The 14,490-nt window shown below is 40.6% G+C and overlaps 1 protein-coding gene across 1 annotated transcript in view; it reads right to left on the bottom strand.

The window, feature by feature from the left end:
- Positions 1–14,490, bottom strand: part of cog5 (component of oligomeric golgi complex 5) — a 73,319-nt gene that overhangs the window by 24,559 nt on the left and 34,270 nt on the right. The window contains exon 7 of the mRNA XM_036148927.1: positions 2,983–3,113. Within this exon, the coding sequence (XP_036004820.1) occupies positions 2,983–3,113 (131 nt within the window). The remainder of the gene's footprint in view (positions 1–2,982; positions 3,114–14,490) is intronic.

The following is a 14,490-nucleotide window of genomic DNA, read 5'->3' as shown; positions in this document are numbered from 1 at the left end:
GAGGTTGGGAGGTATATCGATATTGAAAGCCAGAATATCGATATTAAATCGTTTTTAAAAATATCGATATTAATCTTTATATCGATTTTTATGCACAGCCCTAGTGTACATCAAGGTCCCTTACACTGAAAGTAACTAGTTGCCTTTTACACCAAGTCTACACTGACGGATGTGCAACACGAAAACTAATCAGAAAACAAGAAATCTGACATCAAACACAATAAATGCCACCCGATAAATATTTGCATAAATGCAAAGCAGTATAATGGGTCTGGACTTTAACTGGACCATTCTAACAATGCCTCGTTTTAAACCATTTGGTTGTAGCTCTGGTTGTATGTTCAGGTTTTCTTCCAAGAATGTCCTGGATTTAGCTCCATCTGTCTTTTTGTCAATGCCAAACAGCTTCCCTATTCTGCCAAAGAAGAGCAGTCACACAGCATGATGCTGCCACCACCATGTTTCACATTCAGTATGGTGTGTTAGGAGTGATGTGTAGCATTAGATTTCCAGGCAGAGCAAATTGGCATGAAGCCAACCAGTTCAAAATGTGTCTCTCCTGATTAATGAATAACTTCTAAATCAAATGCTGCTGTAGCCTGACCTCAGTCCTCTCAAGTAAGACTAGTACAGAGAAGTACACCACAAACTAAATATTAGCAAAGGGTGCTTATTTCTTTGTTTCTAGGTGTATCAAGGCATTTTAATCAACTTATGAGCTTATTTCTTTGTATCTACAGGACAGTTGTAAGACATCCTCCCATTACCGCTACCCAACACCACAGTTCAGTTTTTGTTTTTGAGAGATGTGGAGGTAGAAATATGGAGATGACAGCAAACAAGCAAGACTTTGATTTCTGGGTTAGCTGAACTCCCACTCAACAGATGGCCTGCAGGGTCTCTGCTGGCAAAAATCAGAGAGCTGAGGTGAAACGGACTCCCACAGAGAGCAGCAAACACGGCCTAAACGCTTACATAAGACTCCCAAAGACGTCCCTCGGCTGATGGAAAAAGCAGTCGCACATATGTAGTGTGTATACACTACATATGTGCATGTGTCTCGCTGGAGCAGCATATCTGCAGAAATATGACAGAGACGATTCCTGAACCACGGTGAAGGCTGTGTGATTCAGGGATCGGAGGCTGGAGTATCCAGTGGGCAGAGAAGGGGAAATCAATGAAAATGCATCGCTGTTTTTACTGATCAGCAGCTTTTCACAGACAATAAAAAAAACACACAAGTGGCTGTCTCTTTCATCTCCTCAATATTCTTAATGAGCCTCACAACTCTTAACGGCAAACATTTTAAAATGATTTGAGTTTGTTTTGATTACCATTTCCATCTGGAAATTCAGCTCGACAACCCCACAACAAACTATTTAAATCCATTTAACCTGTCACTGACCTCAAGTGCTCATCCATAACTTATGACAAGAGGGGATTTTTTTCTCTCCCTCAGTGCTCCTTTACAGTTACCGTATTCTTCGGGCCATAAGCCTCACTAAAGCCATTCACGTACACAGCTCTCTCCTGAGAAAGAGCCGTGGTTTTCATTTTCTTTGGCAAAACGTGTCATCTCTGCACATGGATATCCTATTTCCTTCTCTAAAAGCCCTTCTGTGTTGCCATTTTTTTTACACTGGTCAAGTTAGCGTAAATTGGTAGGATGATTTTATTCATAAATTCACAGGAACTTTCTCCTGTCGAGCGCCTGACGTTTCCACATTGACTTGTAAAATTCAGGACCTTGATCCGGTAACTGCTGCGGCGTCCGGCCAAACTTCCTTCCTGTGGCACGGCCTCAGTGACCGGACCTGCAACCGCACGTGGCTGATGTGAGCGCACACACTGATTTTAATGATTTAGGCTCCATGCTGCACCCGCACCGCATCTGCACTGTAAAGCCGGCATTAGCCCGGCATAAATCTCTGATCATACAGCTGCTTCCCAGTGTTACGTCCATCTGCGATCCCCTGGCATATATTGTTTGCCCTACACACTGCCCGTGAGCCTTTTACAAGCGCTTTTATAACCATTTTTAATTTCTCCCCCTTTTATTAGAATCGTCTACTACTGTGCACCTGTACCTTATATTAAGTACATGGAATATATAGGTTGTATTGTTGAAATTTTGGCCGACAGTATATTTTTATTTTTCAAAGTCCAGCCAGGGACTGGAGTTAGAAAGGAAATTCCTATACACTGTGTTGTACATCAGATGCACTTAAAGTTGGCTGCATTCAGATGGATTATGCATAATAAACTCTATAATTTTATTATTATTACTTCTAAAAAATAAATAAAAACACCTTACCGGAAAACAATTTGAGAACAATCATCGGCCAAACACACCTATTCACGCTGACATGTTACTTGTGCTCTAATAACCTCCTTATAAAGTTGTTTTTTAAAACAGGTGATAGTGCCAGGATAATAAATCCGTATTACAAGAAAAAATCCAAACATATTAGCTGGATTTTAACATAACCATATAGAACTCTACAGCTGTTTTTGGGGCTCCGTGTTGTCTTTCAGTACAATGAAATTCAGTTTCAGTACAAATGAAATTCTCTACAAGAGCAAGCGTTTGATGAACAAATATTTCCTTGATATTTCCAAATATGAACCAAGACTATGAGAGTTTTATTTTTGATTGAATCAGCTGAAGGAGTCAAAAAGAAAGCTTCAGGCCCAGAGAACAGAAACAGCAGCTGGGTGGGAGACAGAGCGGCTTGTGGGATTAGCTTGGCTTGTGCATGTACATGTGGGAGTTCACTCTTATCAATATTCATCAGCCCGCAAAGCAAACAGAAATTACAAAAAGATTTCATTCTTTTTACGTGTTTTGTTCACCAACTCATCCAAACACATTATGTGGGTTCATTAATCCTTCAGGCATTCAGCCGCTCATTGGTTCAACCTAAAGCCAGGAGAACTGGCTGTGGGCCGTCTGGTTGGAGCAGTAGCAGTTCTGCAGAGTACCTGGATCTCCATGCCTTGCTCCAGTAGTCTCTTGGCTTGGTTCTCCACCTCCAGTCTGGCTCTGCTGATCAGCAGCAAGTCGTTCTCTATCACCTCTATGCCACTCAGATCTACACCTTGGGACAGATAGTCTGGAATAGAAAAAATAATAGAATCAGACCTTTTCTATGGATCTCAAACAGCCAATTCTTACTTAAAATACATTCACTTTTTCTATAGCGGAGACCATGCATCAAATATCAACTTTAAAAACATTACAATTTGCGCTGTTAGTTGCCGTAGGGCTATATTGCAAGCCAAACTCAAAGTAGGATTGTCCAGCCTCTTTACCATTTAATTCTCCTACAGATGTCCCAATAGGAAAATATTGTACTTGATTTGGGACGTGTGAAATATTGGCATTGGCTGATATCAATCATCTTTTAACATATTGGCAAGTAAAACTCTGCTAATATTAAGCTACTTTTACTTCAATCTTCTTGCAGTTTGTGCACGTCTTTCGATATGGGGAGGATGCATGTTGACAGAAAGTGGATCGGCTGATCCCCTGGTGTGCTCAGAACCCACTTTGTGGGTTAAACTCCAGGCTCAAGTCAGTGGAGATGACGCCTCCAATCACCATCCTCAGCAACACCATGTCAGCTGTGGATAACTCGCCGTTCCTAGGAACCTCCATTCCACGTGACCTGGGATGGTCCTCACGCATAGACACTGTTAGGAAGAAGGCCCAGCAGAGACTGGACTTTGTGCAGCTATTTAAGAAGTTCAACTTTTCACATACTCTGTGGGTCTTCTTCTACAGTCCCATTGTTCAGTCTGTATTGTGCACATCCATCGGTGTGTGGTTTGGCTCATCCTCAAAACAGGACAAGTTCAAACTACAGTGCACAATTGGGTCTGCAGACAGGATAATCAGAGCTGACCATCTATGACTAGTTTCAGGTCAGGTTTTAGGAAAAGGGCAGCTAGGCAAGGCAAGGCAAGGCAAATTTATTAATATAGCACAATTCAGTACAGAGACAATGCAAAGTGCTTTACATGACTAAAATATAGGAAAATAAAACAGAATAAAAGCAAGAAGGAGTAGAATGTAGAAACAAAAAAAAAACTTTAAAAACAGCTAACATCTCTGCAGACCCCACACAACCTGCTCACATATTGTTTAGGCTTTAACCTTAGGGTTGGTACTACAGAGCGCCATTAAAAAAAAAAAAAACAGCTACCAAAGAGACAGTTTCTTCCCCCAGTCTGTCAATATATGATATATTCAAACATTTCCCTCACTTTAAAATCATAGCAGAATACGGATCTACTGTTCAGAGCAGACAACTTGGCTTAAAGTCTGTGACCAAAAATGCTCCTTTACGCTATTCCTCCAGTTCAGCCGACCCAGCGGCTCCTAGATCTGCTTTGGGAGGAACAGCTTTCAGGGATTCTCCTGGTCCCCGAGCACACAGGCGTACTGCGGTATCAAACCTGCAGCAGCTGGTAGAGGGAGGGAGGATGCCCTGCTCCAGGCCTGAGAGGCGATCCGGAGTTACCCAGAGATGGGAGAACGTCTCTGGGTTTGACCGCTGAACGGGAGTGCTTAGAGAGGCTCGGCCTCTTGCTGGATGTAGCGTGCACAATTCAGGGAGCTGCTCCAGCCGCTTCTTCTACAGCGTCATACACATCAACTTTTCAGCACTGATGTACAGAGAAAGACGTGGACCCCATTTCAAATGCTTTAGCCTGTGTATTGTCCTTTCTCCAGCAGCTGATGGGCTGATTGGTTTTCAGCACAATAAAAGCGTGTGCTATGGCTATTTCCTCCCATCGTGAGGGTTTTGGGGACAGAACGTTCTTTAACCACCCACTAATGAAATGTTTTTTGAAAGGCATACGTAGACACAGATCGGTGTCCTGTCATCGGTGGATTTAGCACCGGTTCTGCCCACACCGGTTAAAGCTCTTTCCTGAGCACTTGGATCAGGCTCGGCTGAGATGTTTGTCGTTTAAAAAGAGCCCCGCTGTTAGTTCTGACATCTGCAAAGAGAGCGAGTGATTCATCTGCTCACTCTCTGGCCACCTCTCATGTTACCGGGCCGCACGGCTTAGCACCGCTGCCCCTAGTCTGTCTGTGCATTACAGATAGAACTCTGCAGGACGTCCCCTGTCTGTTCAGCACCTCTCACTCTACTTGTGTCAGGTCACTTCACATGCTTACATTCCCTCCGGACTGGATCCTCCAGAGAAACTCCCCTCCGCTGTCGAGCTGCGTCATTCACATGACCCAGCTCCTTCTTTGTTCCCGTTTCTAAAAAAGGTCCTCCTGACCTTGACCTGCTCTGCTCATCGTTACACTGTTACAGAGCGTAACCTTCGTCATCATTCTTCACAGCAGGAGCTCTGTTGTTTTGATGTTCAGTTGTGCGGTACATCTCTGAGTGCGTGCTTACGCATGTCAAAGGTTGATTTTTTGAAGATTTAATGTGCCAGCAGATGCTTTATGGTGTGGGCAGAACCAGAGAGGCCTAGACTATGTCCTGCTTCTCCTTTAGGTTACATACTGTAACCCCAGATTCTGCATATGAGTAAAGGCACAGCCCTTTAAGCTATGGGCCTCTGTAGTTCCTAAACGGCTAAAGAGCAACTTCTGTTTGGAAGTCGATTGTCCAGTTCTAGCATAATTTTTACTCTGTGAGACAGGGGGAGTAAAAATGAGCCCACTGAGCAGGTGTACATAGACCTCATTTTTTATGTGCTGCACGTGAGGGTTGGCCTGGGCGATAAATCCCTTTTATTGATTCATTTGAATTTGCAATTTATGAAGATTACATTTTTGGAAAACCTGGCCTTTTTTTGCCAACTTAGTCCTTGGGCTTCCATGAGACTAAATAGGAAACTTTTTTTTTACCCTAAGACGAGGCACTTTAATTTAATAATTTACTTTTTAAGTTAGTCTGAAGTAAAGCCTGTTCTCAGATGTATACTCAAAACTAGCCATTAGACTAGGAGCAGAAAACGTTTTATATTTAAATTTTTTACAATGGCAGGACCTGCCTTCTTGTTCAACAAAAAGGTTTCACAACTTGTATTTGGTTGCACTTTGACTTCAGGTCAACTCCCATATGAGATGGTTGAAATAAAAGCAAGATTTAAAAAAAATCATATCGGTAATTTGTTTTTACGAAGTGAAAGGGGAAAATGGATTAATCGGATTTGGTATAGTAAAATCGAAGATTTTATTTTCAAGCCATGTCGCCAGGCTCTAAAACATGGAGGGGAAATGCATAAATACAGAGTGTAAAGGCCCTTGTTAAAGAAAGAAGAGGAGGAGGATGACGTCCGGGCCATAACCCCAATGTTTCAAGGACTTTACAGAAATGGCCCTGCTAAAATACACTGTTTAGTCAGTGGAAGTTTTGCAGAAACAGACAAATTGGCTAACAGCTTTACAGTTGTTATTTCCCATAACAGATGGCGCTACAATCTTTGCAAGCTAACCAACCTCAGTTTTACTTTTTGCAGACATCCAAGATTCAGGGAAAATGCAGGTGAGATTATTGCACATGAAAATCTGACACAACAGTTCTCATGAGAAGACCACATTGTTTCCATTAATCACAAATCTTTATTTTCATTATTTAACCATAATGAAATTTTGGTGAGATACCGGCTCAGAATAGCTCAGAATCACATGACACACAGACATAAAACAAGACAATGTTCAAACTGTTGAATGCACTGATAACACCTCCTGAGAAGCTAAAAGTGTGCAAATAGTCCTTAGCATCTGATGAGGTGTAAATGTTCAAGTCAAAAAAGACAGGTAGCTGCCACTTTACAGATCAATGTAAATCACTGTACAATTGTACAAATGTATCAGACGAAACACTCCAAGAGGTTGAAAATGGGCAAATAGTCATTAGCAAAAAGTGAACGCCAAAAAGACAGGTAGCATGCAGTTTACAGGATGATGTAAAATACTGTTTAATTGAATTAATGGATAAGGAAAACTCTCCCTAAGAAAGTTAAAAGGATGCAAATAGTAATTGGCAAAAACTTTCAATCTTCAAGTTAAAGAACTGTGCAATTTGCATCAATGTCCAAACAAACACTCTCTTGGAAGCTGAAAGTGTGGAAAGTGTGAGAGAAAGTGCAAATTCAGATCAATGAACCTGTGGAACCAGTATCATGTTTGAAAAAATGTGACAGACTATCAACTGGGCTGGTGGTTTATCTAAATCTCATCAGAATACTTGTAAGTATCATCACTGAGTCTCTAGCTGCTGTTTTACCTCCATTTGCTTGATTGATTTAAAGATGAGTAGCCTTTTTCAAAATTCACTTGAAAGACCCGAAAAATCATATATCTCAAATTAAGCTAACACTCTGTTCAAAACTTACATGGTGTTGCTTTAAGCCTCTTCTAAAAATGTACTCAATGTTTTCGGTTATGGTGTTTTAACACCTCAGGTGCTCAGTCCATTCATGAAACAACTACAAAACTGAGACCGTTAGGAGGAGGGAGTCTTGGTACGGCTCCAAACCAACTCTAGAATTATACATTTATAGTGTGAATGTGATCTAATATCAATCCCCCTACCAGATGTATGCTTCAAGCTTGATCCAAAACTCTTCCCATAACCAGCTTTGCGTTTGCATTGTGGGATGCTGGAGTATAAACAAACTGGTAAACCATGGTGGCACATCTTTTTCGTAAAGCATTAAACCCCATAGAACTTTCAACATATCTTCTCAAAATCATTTGGTATACTGCTCAGATCATTTTTCATGAAATAATACCTGGAAGAACAATAATGATATGGTTAAATTATCTGTGTTTTCTACTAGCTTGGAAAACAACATCTGCTTCCTTTATTTACATTTGGGTCTCCCACCCTGGACACAATTCAATTCAATTTCATTTATATAGCGCCAATTCATGAAACATGTCATCTCAAGGCACTTTCCAAAGTCAACTGACCAATAACCAGACCGAATGTTCTCACATGGTTTGTGTTGACAAGCTATGGTTTGCTTGAAGTTTTCTCTGAGTGCAAGAAACCAAACCCCTAGAAAAAGTTACAAGTTAACAACCTCACCAACTGACTCGGACCAAAGTAAACAAACTACAGATCTAACAACTGTTCATAAGTAACCATTTAAATGCACAATATCTTATCGGTAATAAACATGGTTCATTTCCTTAAAAATAATCTAAGCAGGATGTCTTTGACTCATGAAAATATTATTTTTGTGTCGTTTTAAATAGTGCTCCATGCTCTGTGTTGAATTTCCTCTCGTCTTGGACGAGGCTGCATCCGGATCGTTATTCTGAGGAGGAGAGGGCCAAGTAGGGATGAGGGTTTCCCCCACAATATTAATATTTGTCTCCAAACTTCTCTAAACTGTGGCTTAGACTGTCTGATACTTCATCAAATAATTTCCTTTGTGATTAAATTATCATATTTCATCCTGCTGACAGAGAAGATGACAGCAGGACAAGTCAGCTTGACAGATTTGTCAACAACACTTATTTCAAAGAAGTACATAGCACTTCTGACAGCCTGTTAAACATCTCCACTGCTTTTGCCCATGCATTGTTTCTCACCCACTTACTTTGGGAAGCTTCATGCTGCATTAGAAGGACATATAGTGACTCATCTTGTAGGAAAATGTTGTAATGGACAGACAGTGAGGTGAACTTATTCCCACCATTTTAATGATTTTTTACCATTAAACAATGAGTAATAGACACTCCAGCATCATAAAACACAGAGTTAACAATGTGGTTGCTGTTCATTTGCAGCCATTATGTATGTAAAACCTCAACCAGAGTAGATAGGAACCTGAAGGTTATTCCAGCAATACACGAGGAGGTGTGTGTAAAGAAACCAGGCCAGGCGAAGAGAGTACCACACTGAAACATGGACACAGTTAAGATGTGGCGGAGGATAACAGGCTTTAAACAACAGGCTGGTGAGTGGTGCTAGCCTAGAGCCTTCTGGCTTTTTTATACGAGAGTTCATTCATCAAACAGAACAACACCCGGTGAGAGGGGCCATTCATTATCTTTGTATAGGCAGTTTCTCCTTCATGGTTGCTACCAGTCTGCGTCCACTTTAACTGCGGCTATTTTTAATGTTGGAGTAATGGAATAATCTTGCACCTGATATGTTTCAGAAAAAAAGGCTTTGTCCATTACTAAGGGGCCAAAGCAGAACTCCACATAATTGATGACACACTAGATACTTGGATTTTTTGTCCTGCATCAACACAGGCTCTGTGATTCCATTAAAAAAATCCTGCAAACCTACTCAGCACCAGTATGTGGTGACAGCAATAAATCACTATTCAAAGGAACAAGATCAGTCAAGGCACAACTGATGGTTAAAGAACAGTTAATGCAAATATGAATCATTACGGTACAATTTGATGACAGCATTCTAGACATTTGTATAGGTTTGGTGTGGAGAATGTGATGTGTTATTACTATTGTTTGACAGTAATGTGAAAAAGAACCATTAGAAAAAGGTGAACATAGTGATGGAAAACTCATAGGTTAAGAAATTCCAATGGACCCCAAGCAAAGTTAAGTTTAGGACGAAGTAAGGAAGGCATTGAAAAGGATTAAGAGTGGAAAAGCAGTTAGTCCTGATACTGGTGGAGGTATAGAAGTGTCTAGGAGACACAGCAGTTGTACATTTGACTAGGCTGTTCAAATCTGAGAGAGCCAGAGGATGAGCGAGGAATTGAGAAGTGTGCAGAGTTTTGGCAGTTATAGAGGAATAAAGTTTATGAGTCATACAATGAAGTTATGGGAAACAGTAGTGGAGTGGTGTGATGTAGGTGTGACAGAGGAATTCAAGGTGGAAGTGGGACTGCATCAAGGATCGGCTCAGAGACCCTTCTTGTTTACTGTGGTGATGGACGAGTTGACAGAGGAGGTTTGACAGGAATTTCCGTGGACTATGATGTTTGTAGATGACATTGTGATTTACAGGGAACAGGTGGGAAAATGTTTACAGAGATGGAGGGTTGCCTTAGAAAGGAGAGGAATGGAGGTCAGCTGTAACAAGACAGAACACATGCGCGAATGAGAGGAACCCAAGTAAAGCCACAAGGTTACATGGAGCAGAGATAAAGAAGGTGGAGGGTTTTAAATACTTAGGATCAACAGTTCAGAGCAATGGTGAGTGTTAAAACGAGGTAAAGTAACATGTCCAAGCAGGTTTGAGCAGGTGTAGAAAAGTGTCTGTTGTGTTGTTTGATAACAGTATCAGAATGAAAGGAAAGGTGTACAAGACAGTGGTAAGAGCAGGAATGTTGTCTAGTTTAGAGACTGTGACACTGAGGAAGACACAGGAGACTGGAGGTAGAAGAGATGAAGATGTTGTGGTGTTCTTTGGGAGTGAAAAGGATGGATAGGATCAGGAATGAGTATGTTAGAAGGACATCATGGTAGATGTTTTGGAGATAAAGCCAGAGAGGCCAGACTGAAATGGTTCGGACATTTACAGAGGAGGGATAGTGAGTAGATTGGTAGAAGGATGCTTAGGCTGGAACTGTCAGGAAGAGGCCTAGAGGAAAATAACAAGAGGTCCAAGAACTGGTATGAGCAGAGTGATGCCCAGGATCAAGGATTAAAGGTAGGTCACTGTCACTTTTTTTAGGGTTAGGGTTGTAAAAACAAAAGGGCTTTTACAAATACTTTTGGTTTTACAACACTTTAAACACACAAGATGGCATTTAAATGTCTATAAAACATTGCCAACGACCTCTCAACACTCTTTGGTGCACATACAAGTGTTGCCTCACTCCCTATGGCCAGTATTGCTGGACACAACAGAGTTGTACCTTTCCAACAATGTATTGCACATCTTTGTCTGGTTCGTGCCAGTGAAATAAAGGAGCGTACAATTCTGCCTTTCATGGCAGCTTTGGGAATGTGTTGTTTTACGCACAGCTGCAGACATAGTAAGCTTGTCGGCTGTGGGTTCTTTATACGTATATTGTTGTATTGGCACAGAAGAGGATATTGGCTGCTCTAGAAGCTTTGGGTGACATTGAGATAGAGACGTTTCTGAGGCCAGCGTGGATTTTGAAGAGAAGGAAGATCGTGAACCCGGTTCATGAGTAACTAATACTGTTACTTTTTATTTCCACCATCTTTATATGTCGGCTATTTCAAAAAGAGATAACGGGTCATGTTTATTTGTGTTGTGCGATTGGAAAACTTTGTGAAGGAATCCCCTCCCTCCCCCCGCCCCATTTGAATACTTACAAGAATAAAAATTTTTCATATATACCTTCTGGAGTTTTTTTCTCCACATAAGGCCTCAGGATCTCTCCATATCATTGAATCTCGAATGGCTATCCTGCTTTGCTGCATGTGTTCCATAAGAAGAGATTTGTGTCCCTGCTAAAATGACTGATTTCTATTGCCTACTACTATTGAACCTCTAGAATTTTCATACAAACAGTCATTTTTTTCAGCTTGTGCACACCAGTGGTTACTCCTGTTAAAGGACAAGTCCGGTCAACAAGAAAAAAATAAATAAAAATCAGTGGATCATTACCTATACCTAAAACTAATACGTTGGTGGTGATTTAATGAATTTAGTATTAATCAGTAAAAAAATTAAAAGCATAAATTGTCGTCTCAATCACTGAGTCTGGGGGCGGCCATTATTGCCCAAATATGGGCAATAATGGCCCATATTAGTTCAGTTAATCAGTTATTAGCTCAGTTAATCTGATGAGCCTGAGACTTATAGCAAACAGACTTCAATCAGAGGCATTCAGACCTTCGATCAGTTCTTTCTGAAAACGGAAGTTAATCTCCTAGGCGCATTTCTAAGTCAAAGGCATCTGACTTAGAAATGCGCCAAGGAGGACGGGGCTCCATGACTTTAAAAACAGAAGCGATCCAACTACAGGTTGCTCAAGAGGAAGCCACCAGATTTGACAAAGACTCCTGAATAGGTGTTGAAACGCTTTCAGAAAGAACTAAGCGGAAGTCTGGGTTGCATCCGATTTAAGCCTGTTTGCTGTTGCGATGACCCGGATAACAGAATTTGCAGAGGCATTCAGATTTAAAGAAGACCCAAAATTTGGTTTCCCAGAAAATATTACATGAGACCACTAAAAAGGGCTTTAATATTAAGAAACATGAACATAGTGAACAGCATGTGCCTGTTTCATACAGTGCCTGCACTTGGAACTTATCCGTTTGTATGGGAGTATTAATGCGTCATGGCACGGAGGAGGTCAGCTTGTGGTTCTGCTGAAGTGTTCAGGAATCCCAGGTTGCTTTGATAGGGGCCCTCACCTTATCAGCATTGTTAGATCTGATATCCATCATCTTCCTCTGGAGGACAGCCCCTAAATTCTCTGTGGGGTTTAGGTCAGACTTGTTTGCAGGTTTTACCGTGGTGATTAAAGCAGGTATTGGCACTTTTGTCAATACAAGCCAAGCCAAGGAAGAGATACTATTCTTACTATGCAGAAGAAAGAGCAGAGAACTGGACAGGCATCAAGTTATATTCAAAAGCAAAGTCCCTGAAGTGTCTGCCCAAGTACGAAGCCTGACAGAGATAAACATGGAACAGCTGAGCTGTGCGCAGATTTGTCTTTGTGTGAGTGATAGAAGAAGGGGTCTTTCTGTACATAGATTCATGCACAGAAAGGGAGAAAAAAACAGGCCCCTGGTTCTGAGGAGACATTTCCCAGGGGATAAGTAGATCTCAGACACAGATGTGCTCTCCTTTAGGAAGTTAGGGAATAAATTGAGAGCACAGCCGCCCATATAAAAGACAGTTTTTCACCTTGGACACGATCATGACACTAAACAAGTTCAAATAAGCAGGATGGGCACCTGAAGAAAGGACTTTGTGATTTATATACATACATATATATTGTCCAATATATTGGACAATGTATATATACATTGTCCAACCCCTGTATAATATATATATATATATATATATATATATATATATATATATATATATATATATATATATATATATATATATATATATATATATATAAAATTCAGCAACATAAAATGCTGAATCTGCTATGTGTTTTCCAGATTAATCCATGATCAACTTGCAGCGTAGGAAAAAGCTTCTTTAGAAAGTTCTGAGTTTGTTTGGGTGACTTTGAAAATAAACTGATGAATTATAAGATTAGGCCCAATTAACCTTAGTCTGATTCCTGTTGAATTGAAAACAAAGAGTATCAGAAATGTAGGGATCCTAGAGTTGATTGGCTGCTGTGATCCTGTTACAGGATGGTCCTTGATGCATTAAGGAATATAAAGAGCTCATGTTTGCTTTACCTATTTGGTAAGGGAACTATTAACGTCACATGGCTATGAATTTCTATGACAGTAGCTCATTCTGTTTGCATACAATGGTTTTCCAATTAGATTATCGTGCCCCGTTGGCCTATTATATTTTATTTCTGCATTTTGCCTTTTATTTTTGCTGTATTTATTATTAAACAAAGCACTTTTGTGTATGCTTACCATAACAAGACTTTATGCCCGGAGGTATGTTGTGCAGGCGTGCAATGAGTAAACAAGGAGAAGCAATGGAGCCGAGCGAGTCAGCAACGTCCAGCAGAGGTGCAAAGAGAAAGAGGAAAAGCCCAAGATCACGTATGTAAAAACAGAGAAAATATTTGACGCCACGAGGGATGAGACACGAGTAGTGCTTGGAATACAATATGAACGTTGGTGTTCACTGAAGCAGGAGCTAAAGCTAGACAGAATGATACAAACAGAGCGAGGGGGAGGACAGTTTTCTTCCCCAGCTGGTAGAATCCAGAAGATTATTCCAGATTAGATCAAATTCAGGCCTCATCAATAACGCACTTACTGGAAAGTTGCATTTTTGTGTGTTTAATTTCCATTCACTGAAATAAAAAAGTATTACTGATTATTTTCTTTGTTAAAATAATCACCATTTCACTATAATCACATTTTCCCTTTTTTCCATTTGGTAGGAACAGCAGACTTTTTCTTTTTTCTTGGTGTTCTGCTTGGAGGCTCTTGGGAGGATTCACTCGAGCTGTAGATTGAACAGTAGATCAGGTTCGTCTTCAATCACGCTGAGCTGTCACTTTACTTTTCAGGCTCAAAAAGGACTAAGCAAAGGCATCAGGATGAACGCTTGGCGTATATTGTTTTATTTGAAGATGAATGTATATTTTTTATATACATATTGTTGTCTTATAGTACTGCCAACATATCCTGGTCATTATTTTGACAAATAAGTCCACATTTGTTGAAATCCTGCTTTTGTGTCTAAAATCGTCAGTGTGGCGCCCTCCTAGGCTTAATCAGTGGTCTTTGCTTTTAATTTTGTATCCGTATTGCTACTGGTTCAAAAGTATCTGTGACATAATTTGGAGAAACTGACATCAGTAGTTCTGCTGCTGTGGGGTATAAAAGCAGCTCCGTCTATAAAAAAACAAAAACAAAAAAGCAAAAGCAGCTCCTTCTTGTGCATCCGC

This window comes from Fundulus heteroclitus, chromosome 17 (genome assembly GCF_011125445.2).
Source record: "Fundulus heteroclitus isolate FHET01 chromosome 17, MU-UCD_Fhet_4.1, whole genome shotgun sequence".
Lineage (NCBI taxonomy): Eukaryota > Metazoa > Chordata > Actinopteri > Cyprinodontiformes > Fundulidae > Fundulus > Fundulus heteroclitus.
Note: the sequence above shows the minus strand (reverse complement) of the source record. Positions and strands in the feature narration are given on the sequence as shown.